Source organism: Thunnus thynnus, chromosome 7, assembly GCF_963924715.1.
Source record: "Thunnus thynnus chromosome 7, fThuThy2.1, whole genome shotgun sequence".
Classification (NCBI taxonomy): Eukaryota; Metazoa; Chordata; class Actinopteri; order Scombriformes; family Scombridae; genus Thunnus; species Thunnus thynnus.
In genome coordinates this window covers 20,680,188-20,700,102 of record NC_089523.1, presented here as the reverse complement: position 1 = coordinate 20,700,102, position 19,915 = coordinate 20,680,188, and the positions used below count along the sequence as shown (strand labels likewise).

General features: G+C 42.6%; 1 protein-coding gene across 6 annotated transcripts in view; it reads right to left on the bottom strand.

Annotated features, from left to right (window-relative positions):
- Window positions 1–1,719: 1,719 nt before the first annotated feature.
- Window positions 1,720–19,915, bottom strand: part of cux1b (cut-like homeobox 1b) — a 62,837-nt gene continuing 44,641 nt past the window's right edge. For 2 of the 6 annotated variants that reach the window (XM_067594854.1, XM_067594857.1), the window contains 9 exons: window positions 18,233–19,042; window positions 17,418–17,501; window positions 16,851–16,952; window positions 16,179–16,738; window positions 15,912–16,053; window positions 14,956–15,246; window positions 14,638–14,826; window positions 12,703–12,967; window positions 7,333–12,285 (listed from right to left, as the gene is read on the bottom strand). In XM_067594854.1, the coding sequence (XP_067450955.1) occupies window positions 11,778–12,285; window positions 12,703–12,967; window positions 14,638–14,826; window positions 14,956–15,246; window positions 15,912–16,053; window positions 16,179–16,738; window positions 16,851–16,952; window positions 17,418–17,501; window positions 18,233–19,042 (2,951 nt within the window). In that variant the 3' untranslated portion in view covers window positions 7,333–11,777. Of the gene's footprint in view, window positions 2,633–2,744; window positions 2,810–2,884; window positions 2,966–3,107; window positions 3,165–3,798; window positions 3,883–3,995; window positions 4,113–4,239; window positions 4,353–5,737; window positions 5,942–7,332; window positions 12,286–12,702; window positions 12,968–14,637; window positions 14,827–14,955; window positions 15,247–15,911; window positions 16,054–16,178; window positions 16,739–16,850; window positions 16,953–17,417; window positions 17,502–18,232; window positions 19,043–19,915 lie in introns of those variants that run through there. The other 4 variants (XM_067594855.1, XM_067594858.1, XM_067594859.1 and 1 more) reach the window with 4 other exon arrangements.

Here is a 19,915-nt window from a genome sequence, read left to right as displayed (position 1 = left end):
GAGAGAGTAAAATAAGGTGTGTGTGAGTGGTAACATTCCCAAGTTTGGGGTGAAAGGTGAATGGCACTCTGGAGGGCAGAACGAGGCTGTAATTGTGCTGAGATAGCTCCAGGTCGGTTCTGATTAATGAACAAAAAGAGACTTAAGTGTGTGTGTATATATGTGTACACATTTTTGTTACCTCATTGGGACCTTTTCCGGTATAAACACCTACCTTATTGGGACCAGTAGTCCTCATGGGGACCAAAGCCTGGTCCTAATGGGGAAAAAGGTAATTTCTGAGGTCCTGGTTAAGGTTAGGGTTAGGCTGTCCACAATGAATGGAAGTCAATGCAATGTCCTAGGATAGCTCTGTGTGTGTGTGTGTGTGTGTGTGTGTGTGTCTGGCTGTGGTCTGGCAGTCTCTTTAGTCTTTAATGGCTGTGAGCTGAGGTGGTCTTTAAGAGGAGGCCTCTCATGAATAATGCAGTCTAATTCGGTCATACTAAGATGCAGGCAGCTATCAGTGGGACTGCTGAGGCTCAAATCACTGATCAGCACATTCATTCCCCCTGTGTGTGTGTGTGTGTTTCAGTACAGACATTAGTCAGTCCCCTCCTCTTTCTCTTGGGTCAGCTGTTAACCAGACCTTTCCTCACTGAATGCTCGCTATCAGCCCACATTTGTGTCTTTATTATCATGACTTAAGTCAGGATTCAGAGAGAATATTTTATTATTACTGTTGTAACATCTAAGTAGGCTGTGAGTCAAACTCTCAGGAAAAGACCAAAACAAACCATGCTTTAGTCCGTCTCTCAATACTTTCTGACCTCTTTAAAAGCGGGTCATGAATACTTTATTTTATAAAAGGTTTAGGAATTTCCTAAAACAGCTGGATGCTGTAGTTTTCAGCAAACCTTACTCAAATGGTAGTAAATAGTGCATTTATTTGGGGCAACAGTCCAGACAGCAAGTATTTGGACAGTTCCACATTTTTATTGTTGCTTTACATTCAATTTGAAATAAAATGGATACATTAAAATGTCAAGTCTGAGTTTTAATTTGAGCAGGTTTACATTAATATTGAATGAACTGTGCGCGAGATGTTTTTAACACAAGTATAATCACCCACGGCAACAGTATGGCTCATTGATGTGTTTTTAGTAATTTTTGGACAACAATGGGTACTTAAATGTATAAAACAAGAATCATATCCATCTTCTCTTTAAGGTTTGTGATATCCGCTCCTCCAGTCAGAGAGACAAGTCTCCAAAAAATAGGTGCAAAACCTTCAAGTTTTCATGTATCCTACGATCAATAAATGCTCTCAATTCTAATACATTAGAGTTCATCATTTATTTTTCTCATCTTTATTCGTCTTGTTGCCCTTTTCCCTGCTTTTAGTACCAGCACAGTTGTCTCATTGTGTTTTTATTGTGTTTATGTTTTTACACTGTAAAAAGGAACTTTCTCCTGTGGGACAATAAAGATCTGGACTTGAACTGATGGGAGCTTTGTGGCACTGAGGAATGAGCAAGATCAGGCTTTATTTTTGGACTTTTCATGGGATTTTGTTAACAATAAGAAAACACCAGAATATCATCCAACTTATCCTTTAATGACTAAAAATTCGGCTTTACTGCAAAGTGTAAATCGATTCTTACCAACAGATTCTGTGTCAGTATTCCTGCAAAGACTGAACCCAACATTCAAGTTTAAATGTTGATGACACGAGACAAATTACTGCATAGTCTTTATTTGGAATATATCTGCAACTCAAGCCAGAAAATGATTCAATAAGTAAACATGCACAGTAATATATGTTAAAGAATATTAGGATTCACACACTCAGTAACCTTTATTGTATCACTGCTGCAATACTCTGATCTGTATGAAGTAAATGTCCAGGTATAACTGTGCTAAAGACACAAATCAAAAAACTAATTTCTTATTTAGAGATACTGCTATACTTACCAATCAATCAATTAGATCAATGAAAAGTAAACTTATGACTACTCTATGTCTTGTTCCACCACCATAATCTCAACTTTTCCTCAGTGACCCACCTTCACAGTGCACTTTCCAATCAAATATAAAATCATATTGTTTATCATATCACCTTTAATCTTATATCAGCTATTTCTTAACTGATTAAATTCCCTAATTACTTTAATTCCAGTATAACTCCAAAAAAAAAAAAAAACAACCCAGAAAAAGACCCGAGTATTGTGGTCCCTTTGGTGCAACAAAATCTTAATTTCAATAAAGTTGTGCTACAACAGCACACACTACATAAACTATTAATGATTGCTTTTTCAGTATAGTGTTAATCTAGATGTTAATCTTTGCTAAACATATAATAATTGCAACATAATAAAAGATAAAGAAAAATAACCTATTTTGGAATCAATAAACCCTTTGATTTACAGTTAACAGCCCAAAGCTGCCCCCTAGTGGACATGTTAGGTACCACAAGAGCAAAAGCAAAGCTACATCCTCACATGGAGCCTAAATAAGTGAAGTTAAACTTTTATCCATGCAATGTTGTTGAATGTTAAACCAGCCCCATCTCACTGGGACGTGATGACATCACTGTGGGACAGCTTAGAGGTTTTGGTCGTTCTCATGGAAACGGTGGAGATGGTCAGAGTACCTGAGAGAAAGGAGAAAATTAAGAGCTAATTCTCGTGCATCGGGTACTTGCCAAAATGATTAAAACTGCATATTCTGTTCATACATTAAGTAAAATTTGAAACATCACTCACTTTTTGGCGCAGAAAGCCGAGCAGTCTCTGCCGATACTCTCGCTCCAAGCGGTCTTGTACAACACCTGAAAAATCCCAGTGAACGGGTCAGATCTGTTTCACTCAAACTGATGAGACAGAACCTTTAACGTTAGACCTACCAGGAAGACCAAACAATGCAGAAACAAGGTGTAGAAGAAAGCAATGGTCCTGGCCGTCTTATTGGAGAGAATCACACGTCCCTGAGAGACACAAAAAACCCAGAAGGGTTCAACAAGAAGTTACACCAAACACGAGCAGAGAGTGTGTGTGTGTATGTGTGTGTGTGTGTGTGTGTGTGTGTGTGTGTGTGTGTGTGTGTGTGTGTGTTTGTTTGAGGCTTACCAGGCTCAGAGTTGCTTTATCCCAGGGGCTGAGGCTAAGGTATCGACGTTGACGCTCCTGTAAACAAAAAACAGACTCGTAAGCCTCAACAAGAACACGCCATCCTTTAAAAGTGTGATTATTTTTTAAAAACCCAATGTTTTGGTATCTCATTCAATTATTTTTACTATTAAAAAAACAACAACAAACATTTCAGATGCTTTTTACATTTGACGAGCTGTCAATCTGCGATGTTCAATGTATCTGATGAGTATTGAGGTGTAATTATCCTCTATGGTGCCTCACTCATTTCTACTCCAACATTTTCCAAAAATGACTTGAAACAAAGTTCCTAAAATGAGACGCGAGCTGTTGCTTTCAGCTCATTATCATCATTTGTGTGACTGCAGTAAAAAAATAGCTGCTTTCTTGAAACACATACTGGAGTCTCATCAGTCTTGTATCACAGATTATTTCTGCATGAATGTTGGTGCAAAAGTGGCGAGTCTACAAATAAGAACTTGGCCTTTGATTGAATCAAAGTGCATCGTATGTCAACAAGATGACATCAACCACGTTTATTCAGTTATCAGAATGACAAAATAAAACAACAGCAAACAGCAAAAATGGACCCAAAAATAGCAGCAAGGATTTTCATTTGATGTTGTGTGTGTGTGTGTGTGTGTGTGTAGTGAGGGTGTGTGTCTTGTACCTTCTTGCTGAAGGAAGCGAATGGATCCAGTCTCTCCTCGTACTGAGAGGAGTAACGCATCACTGTGTCGTCACTACCTCCAGCCTGCAGCACAAAGAAAAAACAGAAGAGTCATCAGACAGATCTGACTAAGGCTTCAGTTTCCATCACCCATGTAGAGCACATTCATTCATTCAGTCTTTCACACATAGACGCACTCTTCCAGGGTAGCTCTGCAGGAATTTGATTTTCTCGTAGAGTTTGATGTTGTCTGCTCTCAGGCTGTCCAGCTCGTTCTGCAGAGCCTGCATGGTCTGCTGCATGGAGCGATTCTCCTGCAGGGGACAGAGGAAACAAATGGATTAGTTCTCCCACAGAAAGACACAGCAATATGTGTATATGCACGTCTGTGTGTGTGTGTGTGTGTATGTGTGTGTGTATAAGAGAGAGATCGTGACTCACAGCTTCCAGCTCCTGGTTGCGGGAGCGGAACCTCTCCCTTTGGCTGGAGATGATGGAGAGCAGAGAGTCCATCTGGCCCTGAGGCAGCTCAGAATGGGGGCTCAAGCCTGAACCTGGAAAAGACACAGACATTAAAGATAAAACAACACTTTAATGACTTTAAGATGCATGTTTAAAGATATATACTTCAGACATTCAGTACTAAAATTTGGGGGTATTACATTTTTTTAAAATCAGTCTTTTGAGAACAGGAAGTGTCAGTCTAACTCTAGTGAACACCTCACTGACTGCAACACTTCAGCAAAGAAACACTTAAACCCGTCTAATCAGGCTAGTTTGAAGTATCTAAACAGACAAACCCCCTGCGGAGCCTCCTCTCAGCAGGTTTACTCCATTTCAATTAGAGAAGTTGTGCTGTCAGCAAGTCAGACTTCAGTATTTTCACTGTTGTGTCAGTGAGGACTGACACTGTATTTATGTGCTATCACCTCCCTCAGAACAAAGACTTTCCAACGTTGAAATTTCACACGAGCGTCAAAGCTGAATTCAAGGGGTTTGTCTTAGTTTTAAGAGTTATTATACAGTGAGAGCTTAAGAGGGACAAAATTGAGATGTGGATAAAATTATATTGAATATGAATATTTAGCTTTTTGAAAGAAATACACAGTAAAAAAAATACATAATCCTTTTCAGGACAGAACGTTTATCACCTGTTTTGTCTTCATATTTTGTTTGATATGTTTCAGACACTTTGTGTGAATGTACATTTATTGTTAAAAATGAAAACATTTTCTCTTAATCAGCTTCTTCTTTGTTTGTTTGCTTATGTTACCAGTTCAGAGTCAAATCTGACCAAACCACATCCACACAGTCACTAAGTTTTCACTGTTAATCTCTTAATTAACAAGAACTAAGACTTTTTTCCCCAAACTTTTATTGTTATTGCTATTATTTAGTTAGGAATATTCAATGTTATAAATACATACTTAGGGAGTGTACGAAAATTATTAAGGAGTTCAGCAGAAAGCATCTTAGCAGAAAGCAGAACAGCACATTAAGTGTGCCAAAAAATTATGAATGCTTCATATAAAAAGGTGACAGCGACACAAAATAACAGACGGCTGGAATAAATGGTAAAAGAAAGACATCATTTTGTTATGTTTGCTGTAATTTTGGCAATAGTTAATTCCACTTGTATTGTGTGAATTGGAGGAATGTGTGAAAATTATTATTCCGTTAACATGTAAGGTTTAAATTGTAGTATATTATTTTAAATTCTCTGTATGGTTGTACTAATTTATTATGTTATATTATTTATTATACGTTGTTTTATTGTTGGGTGAAGATGTTTTTCTCTTAATAACAACAAAAGAAAGTTAAACATAATGTTCAGCTCTCCTCCCCGCCCACATAATTTTCAAACACTCCCTTAATTTGTGTTCAGTGGCTTTAAAATTCATACAATGACTTGTTCAACCTTTTAAATTCAGGGACGTACCAGCAAACATTGCAGTGGCCTCTTTGATTGGTTCTGGGATGTTCCCAATGTTGCCGACCTCGGACCCGTCTGCGTCGGGGCGAGGCACAGAGGACATGGCCTGGATGGTGCTCAAGTCGTGCTCCAGCTTCAGGATGAGCTCCTTCTGCTCCGCACTGGTCCGCACCGCAGCTGAAAACTCCACCTGCAGCTCCGTGTAGCGGCCTGTCGAGGAGGGCAGAGAGGAAAAGATAAAAGATTATTTCTTCCCATTCGGATTTCTCATTTGTCTTCTGATTTATTTAGGTTTATAGTTCTCCAAAAGACTCACCTGTGGCAGCTGTAAATGGTAGAAGCAGTCCAATATCCACAAACATCTCTGAAAACCCCTTTTAGATTCCCTTTTGTGCCCCACATTCCTACTTTCTGAGCCTTTCCTGGTTTTCTAACCACCTCAACAGATCTCTTTCTCTGAGAATACTTATTCCACAGTACAATCCATGTGTTCAACAAAACACGTTTCCAACAAGACATTTTTTTAAAAAAAACTACCACAGCACACTTTTAGTATTTGTATAAAAGAGATTTACTTCAATTATCACACCTAGGGTGCATGTGAATAATAATGATGATGAATCAAATGTCAATCATAACAAATACATTGTGAACGTTTCATACAGTGATATTGCTTTTCAATGTTGTAGAAGGGACTGTTTTACAGTGCTGAGAACAAACAACATGATACGTTTAGTAAATAGAAAGATAAAGAAACAATGATACATGAGGAAAAACGAAAGGGAGGGAGACCCCAAAGGAGAATAAAAGCATCTCAGGAGTGACAGAAGTGCTTGGGGGGAGGGGGGAAACAACTTTCAAAAAGCATCTTAACCATCCCTTTACAGTCATGCAGCCTTTTGTACTACAACACACACACACGTATGCGCACACACACACTCACAAAAGAAGCAGTGGGAGAAGTTATGAGAGTTATTACTTCCACGTTGTTGATGACAGGTTGGAAAATCATCTAAAAACACTCTGAACTTGCTAAAGTCTCAACAAGCATCTTAAAGCTTTCCAAAGCGGGGGGTGTGAAGATCTCCCCGGGTCATTTGGTTGTCAGACTACACTGTGGTTTAAGCTATGGGTGAACTGAAGCGACGACACTAGGTAGCAACATACGGAAAAACTGTCAGCAACCTTTTTCAACAGAGGTGGATAACTACTTCACTATTTGGCTTTTTGCTTCCTCTTTTAAGTCTTGCGAGCATCGTTGAAATGTTTATTGTTCCAGAGTTGATCTCTGGGTGTTAATTGTACAGTTAAGCGTGAAAAAAAAAAAAAAAAAATCGAGAAGATATACGAAGAAATGGCTTAAGACTTAAAATATGCTGAAGCCAATGTGAGAGGTGATTGAAAAAAAACAACAAAAAGCACGCAAGTAAAGTGGAGGGGATGGGGTGAGGGGGTTTAAAGGATGAGTGTATTGTGCTGTATTGTGTGTGTATGTACTACTGAGTGTGCTATGCATACAGCACCACTGATTCGGAAAGTGTTTCCTTACAAAACCCACTTCATAAGATATATTCTAAAAGTATTACAAAAAACATCTGAGGTTTTTCTTTCTTTCTTTCTTTTTTTTTTTTTTTTTTTCCTGAATATGGTGACCAGTGCTGCTGTTCGGGCTTCCATTACAACTAATGTGTCAAATGAATAACCACTACTTCAACAGATCATACAGTAAAGCTTTACGACTTCAGAAAACATGATATGATATACAGCATCTGTTACACCTTTACAATGTTATTCAACAGTGTATAGAATCATCTGATTTAAATTTGTAGAAAAATATCTGTGGATCATGGAAAAGTCCTGAATCGTCCCTTCTCTCCTCCTGCCTTCAAACAAAAGCATACTGTGACAATAGTGAATCAATAGCTACTTGATCGACTGTATTTACACGTCTCTTTTCCAAATAACCATTAGAATTGGCACACGTCATATCAATACCTGTAGTGCCGTTATTAATGTCACAGCAAACCTGACACAAACAGAAAAATACAAAATGCCCTATGAATAAATTCAGTGTTATTACAGTGTACGCTGTTTCTGCATGCTTCCTCCTTCATTCAATGCTCTGGCCTTTCGCTGCTAGTAAGGTATGTACAACGTAAGAAATGCATTGTGGGAAAACATCTGTCTGAAATAAGACCCGGACCCAAACACGTCTGCAGGTCAGTCATAAGAATACACAAGTTCGTTCTCTCGCCTTTTTTTTTTTTTTCCTTTTTTTTTTTTCTTCCTCTTTTTACTGTTTCACTGCACTCCAGCAATTAAACAGTATACAACCCTCTCCAGAGAGCTGAGAATAAGTCGACTTTTAAGTACCAACATGAGGTGTATGAGAAATAAATTTTGGATCAGGATGTGGGACATATTATGAAGAAATCAGGTGAAATCGTCAACATCTAATGACATCACTAGTTTGGTGCCCTGCTTGGCAGTTAAAGGCACAAATCTGATGATCTCACATGGTTTAGGTGAGTTGATGGATCTGGCTATAAAATGGCTAATGGGTTAAGTGCTTATACTTTACAGTAGCTATTCATCACCATAAAACATACTGTGGTCGTCCAGTCCAAGCAGTCCAAAAGAAGATGATAGGCCTTCAGTATTCTGCAGAGAGACAGAAGTTTTACATCAGTCGTCCACAGGAAGAGCCAATGTTGGAGGAATTTTACAATTGCTAGATACATTAGAAAATCCAATTTTAACTAATGAATCTTAATGCAGTGCAATGAGGTTATCAGTATTTTTTGACAGGCTGCCAATATATCTGGATGTACATTCAAGGGAAAGGGGAGGCTTAAGGATGGACTGGATTTCGGATAGAAACCAAAACAGGTGGTTACTAATAATATCTACAACTGTACAGGACAATGGCCCGTTCTGTTCACACAGTTATCTGCAGTTTGAAATACGGGGCTTGCTGTATAAGAATACAGCTTATCATGTAGAAAACATGGGTATAGCTATCTTATGCTTGAATTTTAGTGTTAGCATGCAGATGAGAGTCTGTGCTTGGTTCACAACCACTTTTAAAAAAGGCATACATGTCCCAGGATCCTGGGATCGTACTCGTGTTGTAGTGTTTGCAGACCCTGTCCTAGGTTAAGTCTTCAAAAAAGATCCTAATAAGTGCTTTGTTATGGACTGCTATAGAAATTCTGCATAATCATAGGCTGGCTATCTGTTCAATCTGGCATAGCACACCTGCTAGCTGGTACACTTCTCTAATCTCAATTTGGCAGATATGACCTCTGTCAAGTTAACATGTATTCTCACGTTTTAGGTAATTTCATTTGACCTATTTGACAAAGTGTATACATTTGGACCTGATAATTATGTTAATGTGATTAACGAGTGGGCGAACTCTATCTAAAAGAAGCTGCATGCCCTGCCGAGCGTTAGTGTTGGGCTTGCCCAAGAAACAGCCGAACAAAAAAACAAAACAAAACAAAACAAAAAAAAAAACATTATTGGAGATAGAAAACAGGAAAAGAGATATGCTATCATATATTCACTGATCTTGATATGTCCTTTGATTCTCTAGCTAGCAATTTAAGAGCATAACTGTTGTGGTAAAAGCTTTATGCTTACGGGAGCATGAACTGTAGCAAACACATTTTTCAAAGCTATTGAAATGACACTAAACTTTAGGATTCATGAATATACAAACAAATGAGAACTAGTACATCTTTGTAAATATTAACCAATACTGCCGGCAGTCTATACGTCTAATAAAAATGTTACTTGCCCTCAGGAACAGTATAATCCCTTAAAAAATAGACAACTCAAATGATAAGACATTAAATGAAAAATACAGCACCTATAAATAAGCAGAATAAAAACCAAACTATAAATGCAAAATAGCAATAAAACCAAGCTACAGTAAATCATAGTATTACACTACTTTGTGAGAAGATTAATGTAATGGTAACGCATCAAACAGCTTAAAAAGAAGGGTGTCAGTTGTGCACTAGTAGTGTGTGCAAGTAGATACGAAATATGACCCCACTCATTGGAAACACTGAACACTCCTCAATCGCACACGCTTTGTGCACACGCATGTATTGACTGGCATGCGTGTACATGCACCCACGCAAACACACACACACACACATATACACACAAACACATACACACACACAAAGGGGAGGCAGTGGGCTGACAGGCACTGAGGGCTTGTGTGGGACAGGGAGGAAGTGATATGCCTTATAATTTGTAGTGTATACAGTAGAATTCAATGCAAAAGACTTACATCCCTGGATACAGGATAGACTGGAGGAGAGTGGTAACTACTCACACCAGGGTTGGGGTGAATTCACTTTCATGGCGATCAACAGGAAGTACAGATTAATCAAATACTGTACATTGCAATTCATTCGCCCTTTTTTTCTCCTTTTTTTTTTTTAAAGTCATGAATTTAATCAATTTAATCTTTAATTTAATTCAGAGTGAATTGACCTCGACCCTGACTTACATGCAGGCAAATACAAATGCACACAAGACACACAAACACACACACACACACACACGCACACACACAGACAAACATACATACATACATACACACACACACTCTTCCTGATTTGGCCTATAAAAAGATGTGTGTTTGTGAACAGAGAAAATTAGTCGGTGGTGCAGACACACACACCCAGCAGGTCCAGTGCCGGGTAAAGCTGTGACGTGCACAACCTAAAAACAACAAGAGACACGTATAGTATCACCATGTCAGACAGCTACAGTACTACGTGAATTCATTGTATCGTATTTCAACAATGCAACATTATTCCATTCTAATTCGTTTTTTTTTTTTTTAAACAGTAACTCGTTATTCTTTTATTTTCTGTTCTTATTTCGTACTAATTAAAAATGCTTCCTAAAATTCCCTATTTTGTACTCTTTAGAGTCATTAGACTGTGCAATCTCTTATTGGCAACCAAATTGCAATATCAAAAAAAGAGATCATCCTTCATCCTTAAAAGAAGGGTTTAAGGAGGCAAAAAGAGGGTTCCTTCCTTCCTTCCTCTTCAGATGAGTGCGTGTGTTTGTGAGGAATTAAGAGATCCTTCTGGCCATCACATGGCTGTCAGCAGGATAGGATATGGGACACAACAGGTCAAAGTTTATCTTTCTTACATCAGTAACCATGGCAGCTCAGCCGGCAGGCCTTCCACTACCCTCTTAAGAGTGTAGGAGTGAGATAAAAAGAAAACATGCTGCCATTGAGAAGAGAACATACACACACACCACTTTAGGTGTGTATAATAAACACACACACACACACACACACACACACACACACACACACACTCACAGGTGCACACTGACACAACCCCTAACATACAAACACGCACACACACACACGCAGTGAGTGAAAAAGGCAAAGGGTTTGTAACAGTCACTCTACAGTGTGAAAAATGAGGCGTCTCACTGAGTGAGGGGAGGTTTGTGGACACTTGGGAGGTGAGAAGAAGAGCGGAAAAAATCTCCTTTAAGAAAGTGAGAGTTCTTGTAAGAGAGTTCCTGTCTCTATCTATCATCTATCAGTGTCTATCACTGTGACAGCTGCTGTGTCAGGCCTTGCCTGTGTTACTGAGTCCAGGTTTCAACCCCAGCTGTGGGTCAGACCCCAGCTCAGGACTAACCAGTCTGGTGCACCAGTGGCTGGTGATAGGGGGAGGTACAGCAGGGCCGGAGGCCAGCAGGACGGCTAAGTGCTTTTCTCAGTACAAAAACAAAACTCAGTTAAAAAAAAAGGAGAGACACTTAAGTTCTCTTATTTTGTTCTTCTAGGTATTCAGTAAATCTTCTTTTAAGGGTTTTGCCAACCACTCTTTGTTTCTTTCCTCTTTTCGGAAAGCTTCTATGTAATAAAAATGGCTGCTGAGCTTGACTTTGGCTGTGTCCACTCTCCAACTGGAACAGAGCAGGAGGGGTCCAAGGTTAGAGGTCGTGAGGTTATGAGACGAGAGGGATGAAGGATGGTCAGGAGGAGCTAGAACTCCCACTCTGAGGGATCCTCTTTGCTGGCAGCCTTCTCCAGCCTGTGGATGATGTTATTGAGATTGGCTGCCTTCTTCTTGCGCAGATTGTTGTCCCTGGGGTTTCTGGCAGGGCCAGAGGATGGGATGTTAGTACTAGAGGCAGAGCTACTGGAGGATGCCTCTGTGAGGCTGAAGAGCCCCAGTCCTCCCTGTCCACAGCTGGAGCCTGGCCCGGCTAAGCCTGAGGTGGTGCAGTCTATCTGAGCAGGGGAGTTATTAGAGCCCCCTGCCTCAGACTCAGCCTCCATGTCGTGGTCTTTGCATGCCCCTCTGTGATCCTCCAGGCCGATGCCCAGTCCCTGGCGTGTCTCCACTGTGCCCTCAGATTCTGTCCCATCACAGCTGTCCCCCTCTCCTGATTTGGACCCGCGGAGAGAAGGGGAGCCCCCCTCACTGCCAGGTCCTAGCCCTCCAGCTGCCTGGATCTCCTCTATGAAGAGCTCTCGCCGGATACGTGACCTAGTAGAGACACATGAGTTCAGTCACGCTACTCAAATCCTGAAATTCAATTTGTCAGAAATAACACATCCTGAACACTGGAAATACTGTGCACTGCTGTCCTTTCAAGAGGAACAGGCTGGTAACTGAAGGCCATGCAGGTTGTGGTACTTTTTAAGCTATTTAACAATACAACAAGATTTGTCAAATGCAAAAATATACTCGGGTAGGAATTTAACAGAGTTAAGTTATTAACTGCAACAAAGACAAAGCTATGTTTATATAGAAATAGAACTGCTGTCATGTAAATTAGACTGACATAAATGACATGAAATCTCCTTTGAAGAACAGTTAAGTCCTGTCCCACTCTACTTGGAAAGCAAACACTAGAGGGCAATAAGTTAATATAATTGTGTCATTTTTTACCCAAATGCTGACCTATAATTATGGAACCAGTTGATGACAGTACTGGTCTTCAGGTTGAGCTGGGAGGCCAGCTCCTCAATGGTTTTCGGGGAGGGATAGGGCTTCTGCTGGTACGCCCTTTTCAGGGCCTCCTTTTCCTCGGGGCCCAACACCACCCTGGGCTTCTTCAGATGCTGCTGTCCCGGGCTCTGTGAGCCCTGGACGTAATCTGGCCCCACTAAGCCCGCGTCCACAGAATGGTTATCACTCAAGGAGCTCAGCCGCCTCTTCATGTAAGCTGAACAGTCACACAAAAACAAGAGGGTTAGTAGAAAACATATTTAAGTAATAAACAAGTACTGGGAATTTCAATAATAAAATTATATATGTAACAGACTGGTGATCTACATTAGAATATCCTATTTCAGTCATTTGTTTAAACTTAATGTAGGAAACATAGGCTGGTATCTTCCCGGATGTGCATGCAATCTGTCAAGCAATATTTAAATATATAAAGTAGAACTAATGAAGCCCAAACAGCCATTATGGACCATCTGATTGGACTGTTTTGGAAAATTTTATTGGCATTCTTTGCAGGGGATGCCTATTTTATTTTTTTTTTTAAATCAGCATCAACACTGTGTGCTGGGCTCAATTTCAGTGCTTAGCAGACTTTAGGTGGTAAACCAGTAGTTCAAAAAAAGTTTAAAGGCGTGGGCCAGAGTGTCTTTGTCAGCAGATCATCATCACAATGAATATTTTATCTCTGAAAAAATGCATGCCAACTGGAAATGTTTAGTGTTAATGATGGTGCATCAGACACTGTTGTGAAAAAAAGAATCCTGTCAGCATCAGTATCTGACACTAGGGGGTGCTATTGCGTTTCTCACAAATTCTAACAATGAAAGCATCTCTTCCATTTTATAGCAAACAAGTAGCACCATTCACTTCAGGCACCAGCGGCTGAAAATGAACAGCTCATGGCAGCTATGCATTGAGGTTGACATTTTCTCAACCCCAATACATGCTGCCAGATATATTAGTGTTGCAGGGGGGAAAAAAACCCTCAGAGCAAGGTTAGACCACTCTGAAAGTTGTGTGCTACCTCCCAGGCTTGTACCACAAGGGTGAGAGGTCAAATGTGGTTACTCTAGACTAGGTCCATGTCTTTCCTCTGGGCTCTGCTGTTGGCCTGGACTATTCCCAGTTGCTATTTGGATGCATTACTTTGGGGTCAATAATCTAAAATGAAGTTGAACAGAGAGTAACCCCACACGTCCACCCCCCAAACACACTGGCGTGAGGTCAGTTATGTTTTTCGCCCTTGTGTGTAGTTTGCGCTATCAGGAGGGTAAACTGATCCTGGATGCTTGTGCCTACTGGCAGGCTCAAATATGTGTATCCTGTCTCCACAGAAAGGGGGCTTCAAGTGGGCAGTCGGGGGGGTCGCTGAGGCCACTAGGAGGCCTCTTGGCTTTGCTGATTCTCGAACGCATCATGCGAACAGAAGGAGAAATCAGAATGATGGAGTGATAGAGTGCGCTATGGGCGAACAAATGATAAAAATACAAGCTTATAGACACTGATGATTATTATGATGATGACGATGATGAAGAGGAGTGCTGATGACTGTGAGTAAGCAGGCCCCCGGCAGTCCCATAGCTGTCACATCTAATGCAGTATGTGATGTCTGCAGTCCTGATTGGTACTGACATCACACCAAGATGACTGTGATCTGCACAACATGCTCTGCTGTCCTGCACAAAGGATATTGTGTGTGCAGATGTGCATGTGTAATTCAAAGGCTGCTGCTTGTGTTTTTATATGAGTGTATTCATAAAATAAATGCATGCTTAAGCACATGACATGAAGGTTTTTCTGTCAGTCTTTTGTTTATTATTTCTGACGGCATGCTGGTCTATACGGAGTGTGCGTTTATTTCTCCTCATTGAGCTTTGAACTACACACCTTTCTTCTCCAAGCGTTTCATATCCATGAGTTTCTCCACACTGTGTGGGTCTTGGAGCCAGAGCTGCATGCGTACGAAGGGCTCCCTGCCCTTCAGGCTGAGCTTGTGCCAGGGTTTGGGCCTGGCCAGCAGGTCTGAGACAGAACCCTGAGTCAGACCCAGGATAGTCTCCCCAAACAAACGTTGACCTGATTAGGAGAGAAGACAAGAGTAACGGTCATTTCAGACAACTGACTCAAAGTTACAACAAATAAATCAATAAAGAGAGCACAGGAAAGGGAAAGAGCAACCAAACTGCACATTTCTACCTTTCTTACCAAGGTTATTATCAGTCAGCACCTCCTTAACCTTCTTGGTGATGGCGTAAGTATCAAGCTCAGGAGACATTGCAACCATCTCCTGGATGCTGAGACCCGAGTGACCAGGTAGAGGCAGCGGGGTGCCGGGCTGAGACTCCCCACCTGAGGGATCCTCAGACGGAGGTTTGAGACTGGAGGACTGTGAAGCCAGCGGATCGCCTGTTAGACCGTTGACAGACTCCTCAGCTGAGCTGAGGGGTGACTCTGGAGCGGGGCTGCAGCTTGCTGATGTCTTGGGAGTACCCTCTGCTTGAGGAGAACAGACAGGGCGGGTAAGATCATGTAGGTTAGGAGACATGTTACTATGTAAGAAAACAAGAGTTTCATCTCCTCTCCCTGCTGGCTTTGGGAGGGACTTCAGTCATACTACATCAACTAATTTAATTCCTGTTAAACAAACAGCAAAGGTGCTTAAGTTTTCAGTTTGAAGCTTTTTTGGCTTCCTCCTCCTATTCCTTCATCTCCCTGTCTCTGTCTGTGTAGTACTGTTGTGCAGCTCAGCAGGCTGGAAGAGAGCAGTCATGAGGAGCTGTCAGTGTACATTAGCTGCTGTTTACACCCCCAGAGAGAAAGAGAGACACGCACACGCATGCACACACAAACACACACACACACAGAGCTGCCATCTGGCGCTGCAACACTAACTTGTCTATGACATGACAAACCAGCAGCTTGCTGGCTGACACTGCCACAGCACTGGGGATGGGGGGATGGTGGGAGGAGTAGGGATTGGGGGGGTGGGGGCTGGGGTAAGAGGAAGGGAGGGAGGGGAGGGGTGAGTGACAGACTGACAGTAACAACTAGCCACTAGCTCTAATCAGGCTTTCAGAGTAATGCTCTAGCCCAAGGAGCCTGGTTGTGTGAATCCATATACTTGATGTGCTGAAGTGCGTATGTGCATGTGATTTGTTTACCTTGGTTCTGAGCTTGCTGGATGTGTGAGTTTTGCCCCTGGTCTCCATTGAGCCATGGCTGCATGCGGAGGTATGGCTCCCTGCTCCTCTGGTTCAGCTTGTTCCACGGTTTGTGTCGAGACAGACTATCACTCAATATTCCCTAAAACACACATCAGGAGAATAGGTCAGACATGCGAGTGCTGTAGAGTGAAAACACAGTAATAAAAGCAGAAAAAGGGGGCAGGTAAACTGCACACAAAAGCTTTTGGTTTAGCTTCCCCTCACCTCTTTGGAGTCCTCCAGGTTGTGGTTCTCCTCTCCTATCTGGTTGGATACGCTCCTGCGGGGGTCTGTATGCATGTTGCTCCACCACTGCTCTCTCCAGTAACCCACTCCTCCAGCGCTTCCAGAGCGGCCCAGCCCCTCGGAGCTCCGACTCAGCCTGAGAGCTCCGTCAGCCGACAAGTCGATCCCTGAAGAAGCCCTGCCCTCTCTCTTCACGCTGGAGCTGAAGTCCAGGACTGGAGACGGGGAGGAGGGGGAGGACAAGAGGGAGCTGGGAGGCTTCTTGAGGGAGAGTGCCAAGGGGTTGTAAGGGGGGAGGGGAGCGGTGAGCGGAGAGCTCAGGAGGTCCCTCTGAGATAGTGATGCTATAGAGGACGAAGATGAAGAAGCTTTGAGGATGGGCTCCAGTGCAGCTTGTTGGGCCTCCATCTCTCTCCTAGCTTGCTCTAGGATGGAGCGGATAGCCTCATCTGATCCGCTGCCCCCTCCGCCTCCGCCTCCTACTCCGCCTCCACCCCCTCCTTTCAATCCCGCATATGAGGGTTGAGCGTGGGACAAGTCTGTTGAGGGAGGAGAAAAAGGGCCGTCATGAGAGACACCGACAAACACACAGCCACAATACATCATCTTCACAGCCTTGAGTCCCCTTGGAGATGAGAGATTTACACTCACCAGCTTTCTGCACCTGCAGCTCTCTTTTGGCCTGCTCCAGAATGGACTTGATAGCCTCATCTGAACCTGCCTCTGGGGTGCGGACACGGGCAGTAATGTTACCTGGAAGGAGAGAAAGAGGGAAAGGGAGGAGATGAAATATTTCGTCAGATTAAAAAGCAGAGCAGGTAAAGAGAACAATAACGGAGCCTATAAAGGACATCAGATAATTACACCATAGCACAGCACAAAAAACAACATTCCCAACACTGAGCTACAAGGCAACTACACTGAAGGGACTGTCATAATTTCTCTGGTCCCTTTGGAGCTCACACATGCACACATGCTACAGGGTTCATACAGTAAACGTTCCCTAAATAAACATGCTGGCTTTTCCTTTGACGCAAGTCACTGTAACTGTGCGGTTACCTTCAAGGCACATTTATATCTGCGTGCTTGCCCGCAAATTAATAAACGCCACACACACACACACACACACACACGCACACCATAGATACAGTTCACCCCGACACAAACATGCCACACAGACAGAACGTGCTAGAATCTCTGTGTGTGAAGGGGACAGACCTGTGTGTGAAGCTGTATTGGAGAGGGCTCTCCGCTTCGGAACATCCTGAAACATTCGGCTAAGCTGGGGCTGGCCTGAGCCCTCTGTTAAAAACAATATACCACACACTATGTTACAGCACTTGTGTGTTTTTGTTTTTTTTTATATAGCTAGACTATATGGTGCTCTATAATGCTCTGCAAATATATGGAATGCGTGGATACTTCCATCCAAAGCACATTATGGTACAATAAATGCATTGATCTTCACCATCTGTGGCCCCAGTAGGAATCAAACCTCTAGCTCTAACAGGAATATTAAACTACTACTAAGACAGAGTAGTGTGGGATAAATTATTTAAAAGTACGTATTAAAAAAGGAACATACCAACTACAGCCTTATTTTTAACACTGTGTCTAGGACTACATGGTAGACTTTTTGTGTACCACTGAGACCACCTTCAATCAGAAATGTCCTGATGCGTTAACAAAAGCAGGCCCAAGCTAATCGAATCTACCCGTAGTTAACAGTACCCCTGCCTTCCTCCTAGTTCCCACCGATCAATACTATTGATGTGTGAAAGGTTTCTGTATTGACCACGATAGCTAGGAGAGGCTCTTGGGATCAGTGCGTGACTAGGAACTCACTCAAAACACACAGGTGTGGCACAGGATGGGAGTTAGGAAAGAGAAAGAAAAATAAAAAGCTAGTCCATATTGACAAGCTAATCAATGGCTCTGTGCAGGGCTGTTCACATACACACACATGCTAGACACACACACACACACACACTCACGCACGCACGCACAGACACACTGAAGATACACAAACTCACCTCTTTGCCGTCCCTGGATGCTGCGCAGCGCTAGGATGTTCTGCTCATCGGCGAGGAACTGCCTCATCTTGTGGAAAGGCTCCTTCCCTCGGATGGTTAGCTTGTTCCACGGCTTTGGTCTGGCCAGGATCTCACTGACCGAACCCTGGGACAGTCCCAGCACATAGTGGCCAAACACACGCTGACCAATGTTGTGCTTGATCAGCTGCTCTTTCACCTGTCGGGCAATCTCTGCCGTGTCCATGTCCTCCCCGTCCAAAACGCTTCCTGTGGTAGCATCAGAGTGGCTGGGTGACGGGGACGGGGCGCTGCCAGCTGTGCTGCTCCCATTAACAGGAGCCATATCTGGGCTGGCTGGAGGTGGCTGCGGGCTGCTGGCTGCCAGAGGGATAGCAGCAGACCCAGAGCCAGGGGTGGAGGTAGGGATGGAGCTGAGGGTTGGAGTGAAGGGGGTGAACAGTAGAGCCCCACTGGGGATTCCAGACGACTCCTGCAAGGCTTTGGAGTAGAAGGTCTGGAGCAGCTGCCGCTGGATCAAGGAGTTCAAAGCCATCTTACCACCCACCAGAGGGAACACAGGGGAGTAGAAGTCCTGTCCAATGCCCGTAGGAGTGAAAGGGTGCGTTTCGCTGCTGCTGGTGGTGGTGGTGGTGGTGGCAGTGTTGAGGGGATCCGTATAAGTGCGAGACAGGGGGAGCTGGGAGGAGGAAGGAAGAGAGGGAGGGGGAGGAGGGGGTGAAGAAGAGGGGTCGCTGGGCATGGTCTCCTCCTTCGGTGTGGACTCTTCTGTCCCTTTTTGACCGGCTGGCCCTACAAGAAAGGTCAAAACACACCATGCATTATGGGGGAGTCAACAAAAAAGGGGTTCCAAAAAGAGAGAGAAAAAAAATAAACAAAAGTTGAAAGTTATCTTAATCAAGTCTTTTTCCAAATTAGTGAACTTTGTTTTCCTTTTTTGCCAACCCCCCCAGACAAAATGCCCATGCATTTGTGATTTCAACCTTTCTTGTAAGCCACAGCCTGGAAGAAAAAAGGACAAACAAAACAATTGACACTGTGCCACTTAGGCAGATTAGCTTGGCCCAGGGCTCAGTCTCTCTCTCTTGCAGGCAAAGTGGAAGTAACTGGACAAAATGATGTCCATAGATAGCCAATACACCATGTGAGTCCTCCTCCATGCTGCTGCAGTGAATTCCTAAACACTGCTTTATTCCATTATTCCATTGTAGATGCAGTACCATAGTCTTTAGTTCATAAAAAATACATCCAGGAAAAAAATGAAGAAATAAAACTCAAACATTGCTTATGGCTGAACAGAAAACAGATGCATGTCACCAAAAACAGACTGTACAGCTCTGCTGACTCTGAGTAAAGGCCTAGTTTCACTTCTTTCCCGCATAGAAACTTGGACTGATTAAATTTGTACATTCACCAAAACAAATATAGATAGAAACTATATTTTTTTCAGTCTTGTAACTACCAGAATCCATCTTGATGATAAGCGCTGCGAGAAATAGTATTCTAATGCATAACCATTGAGACTTAACATGATTGAGTAAGACAGTAAGCTCCCCTTACTGTGAATGTTAATCAATTCAAAGCTATTCAGCTATTCAAGCCTAAAGCCATGACATTTCAAACCCATAAACACTGTTGCAGAGGGCAGGAGTCCTGATGTAGGGG